At 37.3% G+C, this 23,608-nt stretch overlaps 1 protein-coding gene across 8 annotated transcripts in view; it reads right to left on the bottom strand.

The window, feature by feature from the left end:
* The window catches only part of ZFYVE16 (zinc finger FYVE-type containing 16), a 63,159-nt gene that overhangs the window by 13,012 nt on the left and 26,539 nt on the right, over nucleotides 1-23,608 (bottom strand). For 5 of the 8 annotated variants that reach the window (XM_069590034.1, XM_069590033.1, XM_069590036.1 and 2 more), the window contains 10 exons: nucleotides 20,308-20,450; nucleotides 20,064-20,186; nucleotides 18,107-18,482; nucleotides 16,797-16,919; nucleotides 12,968-13,123; nucleotides 11,351-11,575; nucleotides 8,331-8,413; nucleotides 5,809-5,913; nucleotides 5,294-5,441; nucleotides 4,061-4,141 (listed from right to left, as the gene is read on the bottom strand). In XM_069590034.1, the coding sequence (XP_069446135.1) occupies nucleotides 4,061-4,141; nucleotides 5,294-5,441; nucleotides 5,809-5,913; nucleotides 8,331-8,413; nucleotides 11,351-11,575; nucleotides 12,968-13,123; nucleotides 16,797-16,919; nucleotides 18,107-18,482; nucleotides 20,064-20,186; nucleotides 20,308-20,450 (1,563 nt within the window). The remainder of the gene's footprint in view (nucleotides 1-4,060; nucleotides 4,142-5,293; nucleotides 5,442-5,808; nucleotides 5,914-8,330; nucleotides 8,414-11,350; nucleotides 11,576-12,967; nucleotides 13,124-16,796; nucleotides 16,920-18,106; nucleotides 18,483-20,063; nucleotides 20,187-20,307; nucleotides 20,451-23,608) is intronic. The other 3 variants (XM_069590039.1, XM_069590038.1, XM_069590040.1) reach the window with 1 other exon arrangement.

The raw sequence follows: 23,608 nt of genomic DNA, 5'->3' as shown, positions 1-23,608 counted from the left end.
AGATGGTTGGATGGCATCACTGACTATGAGTTTGAGTACACTCCAGGAATTGGTGATAGACAGGGAGGCTTGGTGTGCTGCAGTCCATGGGGCTGCAGAGTCGGACACGACTGACCAACTGAACTGAACTTATTATTGACTTCACTAGAAACAATGAAGGCCAAAAAACAGAGAAGTGACATCTTTAAAGAAAATAAGACTTTCAAAGCAGAATTTTATATCTAGCAAAAATACCCTTAAAAATGCAAATGAAATAAAAACAGTTTCAGAAAAATGAGAGGTAGACAATTTTAGATAAATGAAAGCCTGCCAACAAAAAATACTAAAGACTTCTGGTGTCTGCTCCAATATGTAAAAAGTGTGAAAATTGTCACTCCCACCTTCACAATAAGAAAAAAGCTGAAAAATAAATACCTAGGAATAAACCTAACTTCTACTCAATATGCCAGGCTTTTCCACTCAAAGCTGGCAGGCTTTTCCTGGCAGCTCAGCTGGTAAAGAATCTGCCTGCAATGCAGGAGACCCTGGTTTGATTCTTGGGTTGGGAAGATACACTGGAGAAGGGATATGCTACCCACTCCAGTATTCTTGGGCTTCCCTGGTAAGTCAGTTGGTAAAGAATTCGCCTGTAATGTGGGAGACCTGTGTTTGATCCCTGGGTTGGGAAGATCCCTTGGAGAAGGGAATGGCTACCCATTCCAGTATTCTGGCCTAGAAAGTCCCATGGACAGAGGAGCCTGGTGGACTACATACAGTCCATGGGGTGGAAAAGAGTTGGACACAACTGAGCGACTTTGGGCATCCCTTTTAGCTCAGCTCGTAAAGAATCTGCCTGCAATGCAGGAGACCCTGGTTCGATTCCTGAGTTGGGAAGATCCACTGGAGAAGGGATAGGCTACCCACTCCAGTATTCTTGGGCTTCCCTGGTGGCTCAGCTGGTAAAGAATCTGTCTGCAATGTGGGAGACCTGGGTTCAATCCCTGGGTTGGGCAGATCCCTTGGAGAAGAGAACAGTTACCCACTCCAGTATTCTGACCTGGAGAATTCCATGGACTGTATATCCATGGGGTCACAAAGAGTTGGACACGACTGAGAGACTTTGACTTCCACTGACTTTCTACTCAATTTAGTACTGGAAGTCCCAGCCACAGCAATCATACAAGAAAAATAATAAAGGGTATAAAAATTGGAAGGAAAGAAGTAAAATTATCATTATATGCAGATGACATGAAACTCAATATAGAAAATCCTAAAAACTCCACACAAAAACTATTAAGACTGGTAAATAAATTCAACAAGGTATCAGGATACAAGATGACCATACAGAAATATGTTGCATTTCCTTAAACTATCAATGAACTATCAGAAAGTCAAAAAAAAAAATCCCTTTAAAAACTGCATAAAAAAAAATACCTGTGAATAAACCTGACCAAGGAGGTGAAAGACTCATCCACTGAGAAGTATAAAACATTGATACAGGAAACTGAAGATGATTCAAAGAAACTGAAAGATATTCCATGCTCTTGGACTGGAAGAATTAATATTGTTAAAATGGCCATACTGTTCAAGGCAATCTACAGATTTAATGTGATCCCCATTAAATTACACATCACATTTCTCACAGAACTTTAACAAATAATCCTAAAATTTATAAGGAATCACAAAAGACTAAGAATTGCCAAAGACATCCTGAAAAAAGAACAATCTCGGGAGATATAAGCCTCCTAGACTTTAGACAATACTATAAAGCTACAGTAATCAAAACAATATGGTAATGGCACAAAAACACATATACAGATCAAGAGAACGAAAGAGAGGAGCCTAGAAATAAACCCACACAACCTACAGTCAATTAATCTTTGACAAAGGAGGCAAGACTGTACAATGAAGAAAAGACAGTTTCTTTAAGACATGGTGTTGTGAAAGCCAGATACCTCATGTAAATCAATGAAACTAGAACACTCCCTTCACACCATATACAAAAAAAAAAAAAAAACTCAAAGTGGTTTGAAGACCTAAATAAGCCATGACACTATAAAAATCCTAGGAGAGAACACAGGCAAAACATTCTTAGACATCTTAGGTCAGTCTGCCAAGACAAAGAAAACAAAGCAAAAATAAACAAACAGGACCTAATCAAATTCAAAAGCTTTGCACAGCAGGGAAGCCATAAACAAAATGAAATGGAACAGGAGAAAATATTTACAAATGATCCAACTGTCAAAGGTTAATTTCCAAAATATACAAACAGTTCATACAGCTCAATATCAAACAAACAACCCAATCAAAAAAAGGGCAGAAGACCTAAACAGACAATTTTCCCAAAGAAAACATACAGGTGGCCAACAAGCACATGAAAAGATGCTCAACACTGCTAATTATGAGAACTGCAAATCAAAACTACCATGAGATAGCACCTCACATCAGTCAGAATGGCTACCATCAAAAAGTTTACAAATAATAAATGCTGGAGAGGGTATGAAGAAAAGGAAACACTCTTATACTGTTCAGTTCAGTCGCTCAGTCGTGTCCGACTCTTTGTGACCCCATGAATTACAGCACGCCAGGCCTCCCTTTCCATCACCAACTCCCGGAGTTCACTGAGACTCACGTCCATTGAGTCAGTGATGCCATCCAGCCATCTCATCCTCTGTCGTCCCCTTCTCCTCCTGCCCCCAGTCCCTCCCAGCATCAGGGTCTTTACCAATGAGTCAATTCTTCGCATGAGGTGGCCAAAGTACTGGAGTTTCAGCTTTAGCATCATTCCCTCCTAAGAAATCCCAGGGCTGATCTCCTTTAGAATCGACTGGTTGTATCTCCTTGCAGTCCAAGGGACTCTCAAGAGTCTTCTCCAACACCACAGTTCAAAAGCATCAATTCTTCCGTGCTCAGCTTTCTTCACAGTCCAACTCTAGCATCCATACATGACTACTGGAAAAACCATGGCCTTGACTAAATGGACCTTTGTTGGCAAAGTAATGTCTCTGCTTTTCAATATGCTATCTAGGTTGGTCATAATTTTTCTTCTAAGGAGTAAGCGTCTTTTAATTTCATGGCGGCAGTCACCATCTGCAATGATTTTGGAGCCCCAAAAAATAAAGTCTGACACTGTTTCCCCATCTATTTCCCATGAAGTGATGAGACCGGATGCTTCGTTTTCTGAATGTTGAGCTTGAAGCCAACTTTTTCACTCTCCACTCTCACTTTCATCAAGAGGCTCTTTAGTTCCTCTTCACTTTCTGCCATAAGGGTGGTGTCATCTGCATATCTGAGGTTATAGATATTTCTCCTGGAAATCTTGATTCCAGCTTGTGCTTTTTCCAGCCCAGCGTTTCTCATGATGTACTCTGCATATAAGTTAAATAAGCAGGTTGACAATATACAGCCTTAACGTACTCCTTTTCCTATTTGGAACCAGTCTGTTCAAAATTTCATTACTGGAGAACTGTCATTTTTTTGACTGGTCAGGTGGTTTCTGGAAGACTCCTCCCTAGGAGGCTCTGTATACAACGTCTTTATTTGACTGGACTCTTAAGCTTGCCTGGTGGAAAATAAGTCTTTTCTCAGGGAGCATCTGTCAAAAACAATTAGCGGCCAGTGATCAACATCATAGCTGCCTGTGGCAGCAGATAATGGTAGAGGCAAACAATAGGCCAAGCAAACACTTACAGGAAAATCTGGGGAATGAGATGTCCATAAGTACTTTGAAAGGCTCTAACATATATCTGGGAGTTCAGGAGGCCTCATGCATGTGCAATACTGACTGCACGCCCAGGGTGTGTGTATGCTAAGACCAGACCTGAGAAGACCCTAAGCTCTCACCTCAGACTGACCTTTAGGCTATAAACAGACAAGAAATGCAGGTTAAGGCAGAGTTGTCAGGCTTGAGGTAGACCCGAATATTAGACATGTTCTAGTTCTTGGCTGACTGATGGTTCACGTAAGTTTGAGGTATTATGCTTTGTAACTTACATATATTCTTTTGTAAGTATCAAATACATTTTTAAAAGGAGATGGAAACATCTTTACATTATAGCAATCTTAAAGAAGAAACTCATACCTTCAACTATGCTGGACTTAGCAAGAAATCCTGAAGATGCTTTTAGAGCTCCGTTGAATACCACAAAACTTGCACCTGTCACTGATTTAAAAAACAACAACAACAATAATAATTACGTTTTAAACTGCTCTTTTTATGGTATATGATACTTGTTAAATGCATAGTCAGAGAAGTTCCACCATGCCACATAGTGCAGCCAAGGGAAAAAAACGTGGAAGAAAGGTGTATGTATGCAGGGGTACTGCTTAAATATACACACAAGCAAGAAGTCTCCGAAAGGATATACCAAAAATTGATAATGATGGTTTGGTTGCCTATAGGGAGTGGAAAAGGGTAGTCTGGGGGTCTAGGGAGGAAAGGAGATTTTGCAGTGTAAATACTTATACCTTGTGAATTCTGTACTACATAAGTATTTATCAAATAAATGTTAAATTCTTAAATTTTAACTTAACATTAATTTAAATGAAAATAATGTCAATGGTATGTTAAAAAAGGCACAATATAAAGTATCTAGCATAAAATCATCTAATTAACATATATATCAATATAAGAAGGAAATATCTTAAAATGTCAACAAAGGCCGTATCTCACACTTTTTACTACTCCTTGAAACATGTTTTCCAAGCTTACTACAAATAAGCATACATACTTTTATAAACAGAGGAAAAAATTTTATTAGCAGTCAGAATGTCTAGTTTAAATGTTATTTTATAATAATGTATTAATTTTATGGAATACTTACTTCTACTTAATTCAATTTGTTAGGATCTGTATCACAAGGATTTGGTAATCGCAGCAGTCATTGAGACCATTCAGCTGAGTAATGTAATCTTTATCATTTTTACATTCCTGGACACTTAAGAGTTTTATAATTCATTCTTACACTTATCTACCCTGTGCTTCCTGCTAATAGGTGTTGCAGCAGAGCTTGCAAAACACTGGCAAAAACACTCCAGAGAACCCACTATATGAGACACACTAAACCTGAAGACATCAAAATAAATACTGTACTCCAAGTCTTTAAACCTAATGTTGCCCAAGATAAAACACACACACACACATTAGAAGCAATTTTTTTCTGTTTCTACAGCTAAATATTTAAAGCATAATGTTTCATCATCATCAATTTAGCAAATAAGTAAAACGTCTATATATATATATATATTTCCCCTTTGAAAGGAGTTCTATTTCTCGAGATGGTTTTATGGATGAACACTAGGAACCAATACTCACCTTTTCTAGGATGGCCAGTAGCACTGTTGGCCTGTGTCTGATAAACCCCATCATTCTGTATACAGACCAGATGAGAATCTGCTTCTGTACTAAAACTAGCTCCAATGCTAATGACATGCTCATTAGAAGAATTTATTACTTTTATTACCTAGGGAAAAAATACTCATTTAGAAACATTTTTAACATTTTATGCCTTTATTAGTTGCAATAATTCAAAGAGTCATATGTCTGACCACCTTTATCAAGCTTTTAGTCTGGACAACTCCCTGAGAATAAGTCAGAAACAAATGTTCTAAGATAAAATTACCTCAGTTAAAAAACAGATAAAAATAGTAAGAAAAACAAAAAATAGGATTAAACATATCCTTTACTAGGAAGCAAACCTTAAATTTCAACAATAACTTTTTCCTGCCATTATATATTAGTCCAATTCAGAACAAGAAATTTAACACACTTCTACACAAATCTAATGTTCAATATTATTTTCAAAACTTGAATAAAGTAATTACACTTACATCACTGTATTTTTTCCGAGGTATTTTTATGCAGCTCTTCCCCATTTCCATATGAATCAACAACTGATCTATATTATGCAAGGTATACTGGTAATTTCGAAGGTCCTACATAAAACAATGATATTTCATAAAACTGAAACTACTATCCATGGACATTTACCCATTCATTAAATCCTTTTTTTAAAGAGTATCTGTGATTTTTAAACTTGTTATACACAACTATCAAAATGCCATCCAGAAAGCAATGCCAACTTCACAAACCAACTAATCCTTCTAGCTACTTTATAATAATATAAAAAATATTCTCAGGAATAACTCTGTAGTCTTTGAGGGTGTTCTACTCTTTTCTTTGGGGTGTCCCTGGTGGCTCAGATGGTAACGAATCTACCTTCAATGTGGGAGACCTGGGTTCAATCCTGGGTTGGGAAGATCCCATGGAGAAGGAACTGGATACCCAGTATTCTTGCCTGGAGAATTCCATGGACAGAGGAACCTGGCAGGCTACAGTCCATGGGGTCACAGAATCAGACACCACTGAGTGACTAACACTTTCACTCCTCTTTCCATCTTGCAAAATAGGTCTTTTAACTGAACATTTATAAATAAAAGCAAGTCCACTGAAATACTTTTCTACAATAAAAGGTAAACACAAAATTAGAGGAATTAGAGGTACAAGGGAACTAGAAATCATCTAATCCAATAGTTCCTAGTAAAAATGAGATGACTTAGGCCAGTTTGCTCAAAATCACCAAACTGATTGACTATGCTTTTACTAAAACTTCAGTACAGTTCAGTTCAGTCGCTCAGTCGTGTCCAGCTCTTTGCAACCCCATGAATTGCAGCATGCCAGGCCTCCCTGTCCATCACCAACTCCTGGAGTTCACTCAGACTCACGTCCGTTGAGTCCGTGATGCCATCCAGCCATCTTATCCTCTGTCGTCCCCTTCTCCTCCTGCCCCCAATCCCTCCCAGCATCAGAGTCTTTTCCAATGAGTCAACTCTTCGCATGAGGTGGCCAAAGTACTGGAGTTTCAGCTTTAGCATCATTCCTTCCAAAGAAATCCCAGGGTTGATCTCCTTCAGAATGGACTGGTTGGATCTCCTTGCAGTCCAAGGGACTCTCAAGAGTCTTCTCCAACATCACAGTTCAAAAGCATCAATTCTTCGGCGCTCAGCCTTCTTCACAATCCAACTCTCACATCCACATATGACCACAGGAGAAACCATAGCCCTGACTAGACGGACCTTAGTCGGCAAAGTAATATCTTTGCTTTTGAATTTGCTATCTAGGTTGATCATAACTTTTCTTCCAAGGAGTAAGCGTCTTTTAATTTCTCACTTTCATCAACAGGCTTTTTAGTTCCTCTTCACTTTCTGCCATACGGGTGGTATCATCTGCATATCTGAGGTTATTGATATTTCTCCCAGCAATCTTGATTCCAGCTTGTGTTTCTTCCAGTCCAGCGTTTCTCATGAGGTACTCTGTATAAGTTAAATAGGCAGGGTGACAATATACAGCCTTGACGTACTCCTTTTTCTATTTGGAAGCAGTCTATTGTTCCATGTCCAGTTCTAACTGTTGCTTCTCGACCTGCATACAGATTTCTCAAGAGGCAGGTCAGGTGGTCTGGTATTTCCATCTCTTGAAGAATGTTCCACAGTTGATTGTGATCCACACAGTCAAAGGCTTTGGCATAGTCAATAAACCAGAAATAGATGTTTTTCTGGAACTCTCTTGCTTTTTCCACAATTCAGTGCGTGTTGGCAATTTGATCTCCGGTTCCTCTGCCTTTTCTAAAACCAGCTCAGGAAGTTCTTGGTTCACGTATTGCTGAAGCCTGGCTTGGAGAATTTTGAGCATTACCTTACTAGCATGTGAGATGAGTGCAATTGTGTGGTAGTTTGAGCATTCTTTGGCACTGGAATGAAAACTGACCTTTTCCAGTCCTGTGGCCACTGCTGAGTTTTCCAAATTTGCTGGCATATTGAGTGCAGCACTTTCACAGCATCATCTTTCAGGATTTGAAATAGCTCAACTGGAATTCCATCACCTCCACTAGCTTTGTTCGTAGAGATGCTTTCTAAGGCCCACTTGACTTCACATTCCAGGATATCTGGCTCTAGGTGAGTGATCACACCATCGTGATTATCTGGGTCGTGAAGATCTTTTTTGCACAATTCTTCTGTGTATTCTTGCCACTTCTTCTTAAGATCTTCTGCTTCTGTTAGGTCCATGCTAAAACTTCAACAACTGTGTAAATCTCACATTACCTAAATGTGTAAGCACTGCAGCTGAATGAATCATAGGCAATCTAAATCAGGTATACATGAAGAAATGTGTTCTAAAACTACTTCATCAAAAAAGCTCATTTATATTAAATAAATTAGGATTTATTATAAATGAACTTTCATTATACCAAATATGCCAAATTAAAAGAGAAAAAAATAAATATATAAAATTGCTAAATTAATTTGTTAAGTAACAATATAAGAATACTTGATAAAATAGTTCAATTACTCACAACAAGTAAGTTCATAATAGTGTGTCCTATTTCTCCGAAAAGAGGTTTTCGGTCTCTGATGCTTGTTAAAGGAGCAGGATACGCTATATATAAGAATAGAAAACAGATTACCATCAACAAAAAACAAAAGAAGCCTTGAATTTATTACTGTTGATTCTCATTTTTCAAAATTTATGAACAAATACCACTTATTTGGATCTTTGGGCAGAATGAGAGGTAACATTAACACATACTGTGTATGTACTAGATGCTACATTGAACTGGGACCTCTATATACAGATTCCTATTTAAACCGCATTAACAACACAGATGTAAAGAACAGACTTTTGGACTCTGTGGGAGAGAGAGAGGGTGGGATGATTTGGGAGAATGGCACTGAAACATGTATACTATCATGTAAGAAACGAATCGCTAGTCTAGGTTCGATACAGGATACAGGATGCTTGGGGCTGGTGGACGGAGATGACCCAGAGAGATGATATGGGGAGGGAGGTGGGAGGGGGGTTCAGGGTTGGGAACTCATGTACACCTGTGGTGGATTCCTGTCAATGTATGGCAAAACCAATACAGTATTGTAAAGTAAAAAAATAAAATTTAAAAATAAAAGAAAAAAGAAAAAAAAATCGCATTAACAACCCAATCAGGCAAGTATATCTACACTTACTTTACAAATGGGAAGTAGACAGAGGTTAATAACCCTGCTTGTGGTTTCTAAGCTAGTAACTAGTAAAAGAGATATGTAACCAGGATTGCCCAATTCCAAAGCACTTAATCTTTTCATCATACATGTTGTTTACAAACATTATAATGTCTGGAAAATTACCATAACTGGCTGGACCTCTATAAAATTCTCATAATTTAAAAAGAAACATTCTGAAAATTTAAAACAAAGTATGAAGAATTCAAGATTTTTAAGGCAATTGTAATTAATGTTCAATTGTGTTAATTTATGGATGATATAGTTCTTGGATCAGCATGATAAAAGGAACATGTAGGAAGACAGTGCAAAGAAGTGACGTTGAATCTGTCACCTAACTACTTTTCTCTTTCTCTAGGACACTATAAACACTGCACACCAAAAAAGAAAAGTACCTAGGTGGCAATGCAGCAGGACTTCTGGAAGAAAAGGAAAGTAAGAACAGGAAGATAAGACTATTTCTATGATGGTAAAAATCAGACATGTTAAACTGAGAATTTCAGTCCTCAGCTCAGATTTAAATAAACCTCTTTAATACCTATTATATAAATGTACTTTCTTAAGATTCTAAGAAAACACACCTGACATTATCTACTTAAAAAAAATTAAGGGCAACTTACATCTTTGCTACATACAAACATATTTTTTTAGTTTTAAAAAATGACAACTAAGTTATTTGGATGACAGAGAATACAGAAAAAAGTTAGTGGTAAAACACATTAAAATAGGAAACAATATGATTAAGGTAAAGGCTGATTTTTTTACTTCATTTTATATGAATAGGGAGCATCCTTTGCAACTTGATAGAGGTAATTTTACCTAAAAAATTAATCTTCAAAAGGTTATAACTTAGAATGACATTCTGTCAGTTACAAAGGGACTTTATAAATCATCTAATTCAACATTTAATGATATTCCAAATAGTGTCAACATAAAAGTGCAGGAAATTCCTATTGGAAAATTACTAATTTCAGACAGTTTTCAGTCTTTAATCTTGGGACTCTTAACTTTTGCCATGAACTTCTCCATAGGTATATTATCTCTAAAACAAAATAATCACACACATACACACACACCCCACAATTTCAAATTCTAGTCTAAAGTGGCATGAACACCAGTAACATCAAAATGCTGATCTATCTAAAATCCAGCAAGACACAAAGAACTCAGAAAACAGAGACTAATTAACTTCTGTGTATAACTGGTAATTTTTTTCATTACCACGAAACAGCTATCATAGCTTTCCAGTTCCAATCTGAGATTTTGAGAAGTCTCTCAAAATATTACTCTGTGATTTTCCTATTTTCAGTATAAGAAAAACAGATTTAGTATATAGAAGTGATACTGGCAAAAATACTGGCCAAATTTATAGATTATTATGTTCCATAATGATGTAAGATTAGCCAGCATTCTGACCTAACTTTCCATAAAAATAACATTCAAATATTAGTATCAGAGACAAAACATGAGCCTGAATGGATGAAACACGTGGCTCAGAATGCTCTCTCTTAAGCTCTTTGGTTCACAGTACAAAACCTGAGATGAAAGTTAATTTTTTACTTCTTATAACACAATTTAATAGTATCATGTATTTAAATCTTAAATGGTAAGGACCACCCCCTCAAATTAGAGTTTAATAAATTTGCCAAATAGATTTAAACGTATGTCTCTTTCATGGAATTTGTCCATTTTGAAATAGTAATGGTCACTTTTATAACTTCTCTACATTTCATTTTCCTCCAAGAAAATATCCATTAAATTAGAAGCAAATGCCTAAATTTTCCTTATATGTGATATACTTTACATGCAAGAAATAAATTATTCTTTTTTGTGAGGGATAAAGAAAAGTGTGAATTCAAAAAAGTTTAACACAGAAATTATTTTAGCTTAGAGAGAACCTTAGAAATATACATAAGCCTTGACCATTACTTCACAACCATTTATGTCTGTCATTATAGTATGTACAAATTGGGGTGGGGCACAATGATTTACCTTCTTAATATATAAGCAACATAACAAAATGAACTCCTTACAGTAAATACTTTCAAGAAAACTTTTCAAGGTTTTCTGTGTTTTGTTTTGAAGTTCAAAAAAAATTTTAAGGTAAGTTAATAATATAATAATTAGGAACATCTAGAAACTCATAACATATCAAGGTTGTCTAGACTAATCTTATACCAGAGGAGGGCTGTTTTAGAATTTTAAAAGTACATCAAAACAAAAGTAGTCCCATTAATACATTAAAAATTCATTTTAATGATATGTTAAATTCTTATTTACAGTCAGTATATGAACCTACATAATTTATTATTCTAAAACTTACCTTTATATTCTGCACCCAATCTCAACATTAAACGCATAGGAAAAACCTTTGCCCACGGAATCTCTAGCTTCTGGATAAGAATTCCACAAAGAAAAGGATTACTTGGTAATAGGAGATCATCAAGTTTCTGAAAAGTAGGTGTAATAAATAAAAATCCTCCATGATCCTTGCTGCTGAGAAAACTCTCAGTAAAGGTAATACTGTCCAAGTTTTCTATGTATTTTCCTAGAAATAAAATCATTAATAAAAAGACTTTAAATTGTTTTCAAGTGGCAGTCTGAGTCTGAATGTCCCAATATAAACTTTCATAAAGAAAAGCAATATATTTTCCTTACTCTCACTCTTGAAGAAGCATTAAATACCTTGTGTGCACAAAGTTCAGTTATTTCTGAGGACTGGAAATTGTGAACAAAAATTTGAGAATGTTTCTAACCATAGGTGTTTTTAAATTTTTCTCCTTACTTCAAGGTCAAGTGAAAAGTCATCATGTTCCCCAAATCTTATACAGCCTTTCTATGGTTTAAGTTACCTCTGGTCAACTGTGGTCCAAAAATATTAACTGGAAAATTACATAAATCTCTTGCTATCTTGCTCTGCCCCACTGGGATGTGAACCACACCTTGGGTCATCTGCCCAGCATGTTCACACTGTATATGCTACAGGCCATTAGTCACTCAGCAGTAGTCTCTGTTATTAGATCAACTGTTAACAGTCACTGTGCTTCTGTTCAGGTAACACTTATTTTTTTAATATTGCCCCCAAGGCACAAGAGAAGTGATGTTGGCAATTCAGATGTTCTCTTACTCTGCCTAATTTATAAATTAAACTTCATCATAGATATGTATGAAAAAATAGTATGTGTGTGGTGTGTGTGTGGCTTTCCCAGTAGCTCAGCTGATAAAGAATCCGCCTGCAATGCAGGAGTCCCTGGTTCGATTCCTGGGTCGGGAAGCCCTCCTGTGAACAGACAGGATAGGCTACCCACTCCAGTATTCTTGGACGTCTCTGGTGGCTCAGACAGTAAAAAATCCGCCTGCAATACAGAAGACCTGAGTTCGATCCCTGGGTTGGGAAGATCCACTGGAGGAAGGCATCACAACCCACTCTAGTATTCTTGCCTGGACAATCTCCGTGGACAGAGGAGCCTGGTAGGCTGCAGTCCATAGGGTCGTAAAGAGTCAGACACAACTAAGCAACTAAGCACAGCACCCATATATATATATTTATAGTATATATACATATATGCTATTTTTCATATAGTATATATATACTACAGAAAAATAGTACAATAGGGTTCAGTACCATTTCCAGTTTTAGGCAGCCACTGGGGTCTTGGAACTTATCCCCTGCAGATAAAGGGGGACTACTGTGTAGACGCATAAAAAGATCAAGAAAGTAAATATATTTTACCTTTTAAAATAGAAAAAAAAAACAATAAAGACCCTAGTTACATAAAATGCTAGATTTAAGGAGACTGAAAATGATGACTAAGCTCTTTTAAGTAATCAGTAATCTCTTCATAAAATAAACCTTTAGTACAGTTAGCACTGCTAAAAGCAAAAATGCCCCTCATTTATCCATCCCCTGGTCTGAACAGTTAAAAATAAAATACTGTACCTTTCAGAGCATCCTTATAAATGGTGATGAACAGTCTGAAGATGTCCTTAGGAATAGTATCTTCATTTGGCAAACATAACAATAGAATAATAATTTCTGCCTGTCCCAAGCCATGCAATCCATTGGTTGAGAAGTACCAGTATTTGTCTGAGGAATCTTAAGTGACAAAACCATACAACTATAAATGTCAACTTCTTTTTTTTTTTTTAATTTTTTTTTAAAATGTCAACTTCTAATTGTCCTTTGCATGAAGTACAACTTTTCAAACTCCTTATTTCCCCAATGTTCTCACAAAACTTAAACTGAACTGTGTAAGATGACTTGTGTAACTGTGTAAGATTACTTCAATAGTTTTGGCCTCAGGTCAAATAACAGGGAGGGAACACAGCTCTGCTCATCAACAGAAAATTGGATTAAAGATTTACTGAGCATGGCCCCACCCTCAGAACAAGATCCAGTTTCCCCCTCAGTCTCTCCCATCAGGAAGCTGGCATAAGCCTCTTATCCTTCTCCACCAGAGCCAGACAGAATGAAAACCACAATCACAGAAAATTAACCAATCTGATCACATGGACAACAGCCTTGTCTACCTTGTCTAATGAAACTATAAGCCATGCCCTCTAGGGCTGCCCAAGACGGACAGGTCATGGTGGAGATGTCTGACAAAATGTGGTCCACGGGAACTCCCCCAGTCGGTAGGTGCCCAATACGCTACTGGAGATCAGTGGAGAAATAACTCCAGAAAGAAAAGAAGAGACGGAGCCAAAGCAAAAGCAACATCCAGTTGTAGATGTGACTGGTGATAGAAGTAAAGTCCTATGCTATAAAGAGCAATATTGCAAGGAACCTGGAATGCTAGGTCCATGAATCAAGGCAAACTGGAAGTGGTCAAACAGGAGACGGCAAGAGTGAACATTGTAATCAGTGAACTGAAGTGGACTGAAATGGGTGAATTTAACTCAGATGACCATTACATCTACTACTCTGGGCAAGAATCCCTTAGAAGAAATGGAGTCGCCATCATAGTCAACAAAAGAATCCAAAATGCAATACTTGGACGCAATCTCAAAAACGACAGAATGATCTGTTTGTTTTCAAGGCAAACCATTCAATATCCCAGTAATCCAAGGCTATGACTGGAGCAGTAATGCTAAAGAAGCTGAAGTTGAACAGTTCTATGAAAACCTACAAGACCTCCTAGAACTAACACCCATAAAAAATGTCCTTTGCATTAGAGGGGACTGGAATGCAAAAGTAGGAAGTCAAGAAACACCTGGAGTAACAAGCAAATTTGGCCTTGGAATGCGGAATGAAGCAGGACATAGATTTAATAGAGTTTCACCAAGAGAACACACTGGTCACAGCAAACACCCTCTTCAAACAACACAAGAGACAACTCTACACATGGACATCACCAGATGGTCAAAACTGAAATCAGACTGATTATATTCTTTGCAGCCAAAGATGGAGAAGCTCTATACAGCCAGCAAAAACAAGACTGGGAGCTGACTGTGGCTCAGATCATGAACCCCTTATTGCCAAATTGAAGAAAGTAGGGAAAATCACTAAACCATTCAGGTATGACCTAAATAAAATCCCTTATGATTATACAGTGGAAGGGACAAACAGATTCAAGGGATTAGATCTGACAGACAGAGTGCCTGAAGAACTATGAACCGAGGTTTGTGACATTGTACAGGAGGCAGTGATAAAGACCATCCCCAAGAAAAAGAAATGCAAAAAGGCAAAATGGTTGTCTGAGGAGGCCTTACAAATACCTGAGAAAAGGAGAGCAGCAAAAGACAACGGAGAAAAGGAAAGATATAAGCATCTGAATGCAGAGTTCCAAAGAACACCAAGGAGAGATTAAGAAAGCCTTCCTCGGTGATCACTGCAAAGAAATACAGGAAAACAATAGAATAGGACTAGAGATCTCTTCAAGAAAATTAGAGCTACCAAGGGAACATTTCATGCAAAGATGGGTTCAATAAAGGACAGAAACGGTATGGACCCAACAGAAGCAGACGATATTAAGAGGTGGCAAGAATACACAGAAGAACTACACAAAAAAAGATCTTCATGACCCAGATAATCACAATGGTGTGATCACTCACCTAGAGCCAGATATCCTGGAATGTGAAGTCACGTGGGCCTGAGGAAGCATCACTAAGAACAAAGCTAGTGGAGGTGATGGAATTCCAGTTGAGATATTTCAAACCCTAAAAGATGATGCTGTGAAAGTGCTGTACTCAATATGCCAGCAAATTTGGAAAACTCAGCAGTGGCCACAGGACTGGAAAAGGTCAGTTTTCATTCTAATCCCAAAGAAATGCAACATCGAAGAATGCTTAAACTACCGCACAATTGTTCTCATCTCACACACTAGCAAAGGAATGCTCAAAATTCTCCTAGCCAGTCTTCAACAGTACATGAACTGTGAACTTCCAGATGTTCAAGCTGGTTTTAGAAAAGGCAGAGGAATCAGAGATCAAACTGCCAACATCTGCTGGATCATCGAAAAAGCAGGAGAGTTCCAAAAAAACATCTATTTCTGCTTTATTGACTATGCCAAAGCCTTTGACTGTCTGGATCACAACAAACTGTGGAAAATTCTGAAAGAGACAGGAATACCAGACCACCTGACCTGCCTCCTGGGAAATCTGCATACAGGTCAAGAAGCAACAGTTAGAACTGGACATGGAACAACAGACTGCTTCCAAATAGGAAAAGGAGTACGTCAAGGCTGTATATTGTCACCCTGCTTATTTAACTTATATGCAGAGTACATCATGCAAAATGCTGGGCTGGAAGAAGCACAAGCTGGAATCAAGATTGCCAGGAGAAATATCAATAACCTCAGATATGCAGATGACACAACCCTTATAGCAGAAAGTGAAGAACTAAAGAGCCTCTTCAAGAAGTGAAAGAGGAGAGTGAAAAAGTTGGCTTAAAACTCAACATTCAGAAAACTAAGGTCATGGCATCTCATCCTATCACTTCATGGCAAATAGATGGGAAAACAATAGCAACAGTGACAGACTTTATGTTTTTGGGCTCCAAAATCACTGCAGATGGTGATTGCAGCCATAAAATTAAAAGACGCTTGCTCCTTGGAAGAAAACTTATGACCAACCTAGACAGCATATTAAAAAGCAGAGACATTACTTTTCTGACAAATGTCTGTCTAGTCAAAGCTACGGTTTTTCCAGTAGTCATGTATGGATGTAAGAGCTGGAGTATAAAGAAAGTTGAGCACCGAAGAATTGATGCTTTTGAACTGTGGTGTTGGAGAAGACTCTTGAGAGTCCCTTCGACAGCAAGGAAGTCCAACCAGTCCATCCTAAAGGAAATCAGTCCTGAATATTCATTGGAAGAACTGATGCTAAAGTTGAAATTCCAATACTTTGGCCACCTAATGTGAAGAATTTATTCTTTTGAAAAGACCCTGATGCTGGGAAAGACTGATGGCAGGAAGAGAAGGGGATGACAGAGGATGAGATGGTTGGATGGCATCACCGACTCAATGGACATGAGTTTGAGTAGGCTCTAGGAGTTAGTGATGGACAGGGAGGCCTGGTGTGCTGCAGTCCATGGGGTCACAAAGAGTCAGACATGACCGAGCGACTGAACTGAGTAAAAATCTTTAAACTATTACTTTAAAAATCACTGCATGTAAAACTGCAAAATTTATTTATGTAATATTTGACTAAAAAATCAATATCCAATACTGCTTATTTTTTATAGTTATCAATCGAAATTTAACCTGACAAATTAATTATTTAGAAATCCTGCTTACCAATTAGGCAAAGAAAAATAAATCGTTACTTACAAAATGCTAACTTGACATTCACAAGTAGATTAGCATTTAAGACAAATGTAACAGGACAAGAACCTTCGCCTTCAAGAAGCAAAATGATCTGTTCATGAGATGGGTGTTCTTCTACTACAGGCACTAAAACATGAAAATAACATATTAATTTGAATAAATATGTCTCCTGTTAAATATGCCTATCACAAAAAAGCCACATTTATAAATCCACCAATGACTTGATCCCAGTTAAAAAGCAAAAACACATCTCATGAAATCAATCAACAACCAGACAACTGTTATATACTACTAATTTTTACTTTTCAATTTATGTGAATATATTAATATTAGAATACATATAAATTCTGATCAATTATATATATAGTCTATGCACAAATATGTTGATTAAACAGCATACTGATGTAATTTCAGCACCTTTAAGCTTTTAAGACAGTTTTCTAAAGTGGATTCCAATCTGCCAGTCACTCCAATTATAAATTCTGTAACTTGCAACTATAAAAGTAGTCTAGACCCAAACTGTATATACTGCTTGCTGTGACATGCCTTAGGTCAGCGATAAGTGGCTAAGAAAAAACTTGACAATCAACAGGAAAATATACCAATGGAATGCAAAGAACAGGGCTTACGGTATTTTTTTGCCACTATCACTAGGATCATGAAAATAGCTCCTTCTTACAGAACAGAGATCCTAGGCTTCATTCTCCTACACTATCAGGCACAGAACGTAATCATTTCATGTGGGATGTAGCATAATGCCTGGAGTTACACGGATGTATTCTTAGGGAACTATTCCAAGGTGGGAGATAGCCACAGAATCTCCAGCTTAGAAAGGTCCTTAGAGACCACCTAAATTATCTTCTTTTACAAAGGAAGCTGAGGCCCAAAAGATTAAATTATGCTTCAAGTCATAGGTATATTATGTAGCAGATGAGGAACTAAAATTTCTGTTATCCAAACCAATATTCCTTTCTTTAGGCACTATGCATCTTTAAAACAAAAAATGATATGGAATCAAAACTAATACAAGACTTAAAGGCTATGAATTTCTCTGTTGTACCGGACTTTAAATTAGGGACTCAGATACGTGAATCACATTCAAATCAACTCAAGAGGTCAGATATTTTTAGAATTGTTTTTATATAGTTAAGACTTTTTGCAAACTAAGTGTTCCATGCCATCATACATATTTCAACCACAGTAAGTTTAAAAAAATACATTTCATATATCAGATACAAAATTCATCGATATATTCTTCTTTAAAAACAACAACAATAAAACTCCTTTTTAAATGTAAATAACTGCTCTCCTACCTGACCCCTTGTCTCCAGATGTAACCAGAAGAGGGGGCAAGCTGTCCTCATCATCAGGTAGAAGACTAACCTTACTGCAAACATTATCATCAATACTACATAATAGCCTATAATCTGAACTACAAGCAACAGGTTGCTTGCTGTTAACCAAGACATCAGTGGGACCTGATGGTTCCTCAGTTTCTGCAAAAACATCATCATCTAGTGTAAAAGCAGCAGATGTAGGGAACCCCTCAGTTCCTGTGTTTGTAGGCAGTTTTTCCACAGGTGGAACCTGAGAAATAGGACTTTGAATTATCTCATTTATTGTATCTTCTGTCTCACTGTTTGGTTTTTCCACTGGAGTAGAATGGGCATGATCCACTGTGTTTACCATCTGTGAAATATGGAGGAAAAAGCCCAAATCAGTTCAGGGTCTCTGCTCAAATGTGAAATATTGATTGTAGACAGTCAAAGATATCTTTTGAAAAAGAATAAATAAAATCAAAACGGGCTCAGAAATTCTTTAGAAGCCAAATTTCCCAAGAAACAGTACCATCTTGCTTCTAAATTCAAGTACACAGGTTTAGCTTTACTATATGCTCAGGTAAGTATGACTTTAATTTTATAGTCTGGAAAAAGGAGGCAAGGAGAACTTCAGGATCCTATTCCATGCCACAAAGTCAGGATGTTTATTAATTCAACCCAAGACACTCTTCCTCTTAATAGACAAAAAAGCCTGGCTGGGAGGTGGCAAGGGAGAGGAATAAGGGAGAAGGCAGAGAGGGGAGTGGTTAGGAAGCAAAATGGTAGATATATTCCACAACAGTAGCCATCTGGAATAAACTATACATCAAATCTGCTTCAATTAAGCCCCCCTTCCCCCCTTTTTTTAAGACTGGCCAAACCTGAGTCAATAGAGAACTATTTAAGAACTCAAGTAATACTAGCCTCTGTAAAAATTCCATTTTGTTAAAATATTGATTGAGGGTAGGTGCTAGCTAAGGAACATAATTTTGGTAATTACAGCTCCTTGTAAAACCTAGCTCCTGAACTCTTACTGACAAACGACGTAAGTTTATATGGTATGGGAACTTGAAGAGAGGATACATGTGCATCTTGTCTAATGTATGTACCCTGGATAAACCAGGTAACCGGCTCAGAGGAGATGCTCAATAAATCTCTGTTTAATGAATAAACAAGATTTCTACTTCATATGTTCATACTTGCTTTTGTAAGCATATTACTATTTTACAATTAAGAGTTCTTAGTGGGTTTGGATTCTATGTCTTCTATGTAACACCTAGTAACCTCTGTGTAAATATAAACATATATACTACCATCAGATACTTCACTGAATGTTTGAAAATCATTAAACAAATTAGTCTAAATTGCCTTACTAAATCTCAGTTCTATTTCCCCATACTAGTGGTTCTCAAAATGTGGTCCAGGGATCTCAACACCCTTTCAGGAAGTCAGTGAGGTCCCACGATTTTCTTCATTTAATTTAACTAAAATAACATATCACAACAGACTGAATTTAGAAGTAGATGTAAGAATCTATCTTCTATTAAGCCAGATGTTAAAGAAATTCACACAAAATATAAAACAATGTTATTCCTCTCACTAAACTTTTATTTTTAAAACTTTTCATAAAAGTATTATTACTATTAATGAGTTTATTTTTAATTAATTTAAAATTTTTGTCAGTTTTAATTCAGTAATTATCAATAAACATAACCCACATAATCTACAGTTCTTTTGAGTTCTCAATAATTTTTAAGAGCATAAAGGGGTCCTGAGATTAAAAAAAAAAAATTTAAGAATCACTGCCTTAAACTGACATTAAAAAATAAAATCTAAAATATATTCACTACATCATATGTTTCTCATTTAATGAAGCTCAAAGAATTTTTTAAAAAGTACTCTAGTAAATCAGGGGCTTCCCTGGTGCCTCAGTGGTAAAATATCCACCTACCAACGCAGAAGGTACAGGTTCAACCCCTGGGTCAGGCACATCCCCTGGAGAAGGAAATGGCAACCCACTCCAGTATTCTTGCCTGGGAAATCCCATGGACGGAGAAGCCTGGCAGGTGATAGTCTGTGGGGTCACCAAAGAGTCAGATATGACTTAGCAACTAAATGACTCTAATAATCATGCAAGGAATTACCTATAAAATAAAATTTTACTAAATTATCAAATCATTCTTTAGATTCCTTACCAACGGCATATCGGGTAAGAGAGGACTTAAGTCTTCAGAACATCTTTTACTTCCAGATGATAATTTTGTTGTATCTGCAACTTCACCATTGGGCAATATACCATCTGCAAACCATACTCTCTTCTGTTCTTTGGAGCATAATCCTAGAATCAGTTCAAAAAAGTAAAGCATTTTAATTTGATATTGCAATGATTTAATATTAAATAGGTCAGGAAAAGTTTTCAAAAGCTTTTTATAACTTTTGGCAAGCCCTGCATTTCAGGGTTTCAAGGCCTACAGAAATGGCTTTTTGTGATTCATCTACCTGGAATACTTTTTTTCCTAATTCCTACAAAGGCAGGGCTGGCCCTAGGAATCCTGAAGTCAGAAAAAGAATAGACAGGAGACATTATACCTTAAGGACATTGAATGCAGATTTAAAGCCTGTTATCATTAAGGCTAACTTTGTGAGTATGGAGACCAAATAAAATTTAGGGACTAAGGCACAGGGAGGGAAAATGGAACAGATCAGAGCATGGTAGATAAGCAAAGGAAAAAAAGTATGAAGAGCAGAAGAAAGAAGCATAAAAAAATCTAAAAAAAAAGAAATGGGATCACTTGTGTATTGGAGGTCAATTTCTACTTCTAACAGAAGCACATGTTTTGTTCTTATAATGTTGGATATTTACATTTTTTAATATAATTAATTTATATTTCTTAATAGTAATTAATATTTTCCTCTCAGATTTGGAGGAAATAACTAGATGTCAGCATAAATATCTGTTCTCTTTTGTTAAAAAGCATCTATGGAGGAAGGTTATGAAAATTCCTACCAGATTTTAGAACATACAATCATCAAAAGGACCAACTTTCCATAGCATAATACAAATAACAGTGAAAAAATTGGACTCATATATAATTTCTGCAACATGGGTGGATATATTTTAAAAGGCATCTTTCTTGTATTTGCAATGCTTCATAATATAATAATTTTAAAGTCAATATAGGAAAATATATAAATATTTTAAAAAGCAGACTCATCATTTTTAGAGTTAGAATACATAACCATACATGCTGAACCTCATTATGTAAGTTACAATGATAAATAGAAAATAGCTGTTAAGTGAGAGAGAAGTGAAACTCAAAATAGTTGACAGAAATACTTGAATTTGTCTGACAATCAGTTATCTTCTAGCACGTTACAGACTAATAGTTTATGTTAAAAACCATACACAGTACTGAACAGCACAGAGAACTACACTCAATATTGGGAAACAGATGGGGAAACAGTGGAAACAATGTCAGACTTTATTTTTTGGGGCTCCAAAATCACTGCAGATGGTGACTGCAGCCATGAAATTAAAAGACACTTACTCCTTGGAAGAAAAGTTATGATCAACCTAGATAGCAAATTCAAAAGCAGAGACATTAATTTGCCGACTAAGGTCTGTCTAGTCAAGGCTATGGTTTTTCCATCAGTCATGTATGGATGTGAGAGTTGGACTGTGAAGAAGGCTGAGCGCCGAAGAATTGATGCTTTTGAACTGTGGTGTTGGAGAAGACTCTTGAGAGTCCCTTGGACTACATGGAGATCCAACCAGTCCATTCTGAAGGAGATCAACCCTGGGATTTCTTTGGAAGGAATGATGCTAAAGCTGAAACTCCAGTACTTTGGCCACCTCATGTGAAGAGTTGACTCATTGGAAAAGACTCTGATGCTGGGAGGGATTGGGGGCAGGAGGAGAAGGGGACGACCGAGGATGAGATGGCTGGATGGCATCACTGACTCGATGGACGTGAATGAGTGAACTCCCGGAGTTGGTGATGGACAGGGAGGCCTGGCGTGCTGCGATTTATGGGGTTGCAAAGAGTCAGACACGACTGAGTGATTGAACTGAACTGAACTGAACTGAACTGAAGGGAAAAGAATCTGAAAAAGAATATATATACATATATAACTGAATCACTGTACCATACACCTGAAACTAACACAACATTGTAAATCAACTATACTTCAATTTGAAAATTAGAAGTCTATACAGGTTTTACTCAAGATCCTAAACTACAATAGGTTGTAAAAAAGAACAGAGCACCCAAAGGTTTTTAAATCTTTAAAAGTTTTTTAGAAGATATAAGAAACATTTCTTATTGTGGTGAAATACACATTTAAAAATAGATTTTTAAGGAAAGGGAGACATGCCGACTATTTACCCACTGTCTTTCAAATTCAAGCCCACCCTTCTATATGGTGCTCTTTGATACTCTTTGGACATCTGAAAAGTGCAATTCCCAGACCCCCTTGCTAGTTGGTTCTGGTCACAGGCACTGGTTGAAGACTGAAAGGTGGGAAGAGAAGGGAATTCTTTCTGTTTCTAGTTTCTGCCAGGATCTCTGCAGCAGCACCACCACCAGATATACCTAACATGTCCCGTGAGTTTCAGTACTCCTTACATCAATCAATCAGTCAAGCTGGGAACACTCCTTCAGTCATCTTAACATCAATCCTGAGGCTCCTCAATGGCCCCAGCATTTGCCACTTGGTGTTCCTCTAGAAGCAACAGCAGCAGCCACATGATGTGGTACCCTAATCCATGAACACCAAGTCTGAGAACCAAGCATCTCCTGGTATTCCTGTACTGAGTTCTAGTAACACAGACTCTCCCCTTTCATTCTCCCAACCCTAGGGATAGCAGCTGCTTCCTGCACTTACTATTCTCTGAGTCACTTGTTCAGTCACTCAGTTGTGTCTGACTCTTTGAGACCCCATGGACTGCAGCACACCAGGCCTCCCTGTTCCTCACCATTTCCATGAGTTTGCCCAAACTCATGTCCATTGAGTCGGTGATGCCATCCAACCATCTCATCTTCTGTCGTCCTTTTCTCCTCCCGCCTTCAATCTCTCCCAGTATCAGGGTCTTTTCCAATGAGTTGGCTCTTCGCATCAGGTGGACAAAGTATTGGAGTTTCAGCTTCAGCATCAGTCCTTCCAATGAATATTCAGGACTGCTTTCCTTTAGGATTGACTGGTTTGATTTGATCTGCTTGCAGTCCAAGGGACTTTCAAGAGTCTTCTCCAACACCACAGTTCAAAAGCATCAGTTCTTCGGTGCTCAGCTTTCGTTATAGTCCAACTCTCACATCCATACATGACTACTGGAAAAACCACAGCTTTGACTAGATGGATCTTTGCTGGCAAAGTACCGTCTCTGCTTTTTAATACGTTGTCTAGGTTTGTCATAGCTTTTTTTCCACCCTTGAGCGTCACTTGAGCATGCCCGTTTTGTTCTTCTGCCCTTCTAACATACATACCCTTCTAACCAGT

This window comes from Ovis canadensis, chromosome 5 (assembly GCF_042477335.2).
Source record: "Ovis canadensis isolate MfBH-ARS-UI-01 breed Bighorn chromosome 5, ARS-UI_OviCan_v2, whole genome shotgun sequence".
Lineage (NCBI taxonomy): Eukaryota > Metazoa > Chordata > Mammalia > Artiodactyla > Bovidae > Ovis > Ovis canadensis.
The sequence above is the reverse complement of the archived record's forward strand: the minus strand, read 5'-3'. Positions and strand labels throughout refer to the sequence as shown.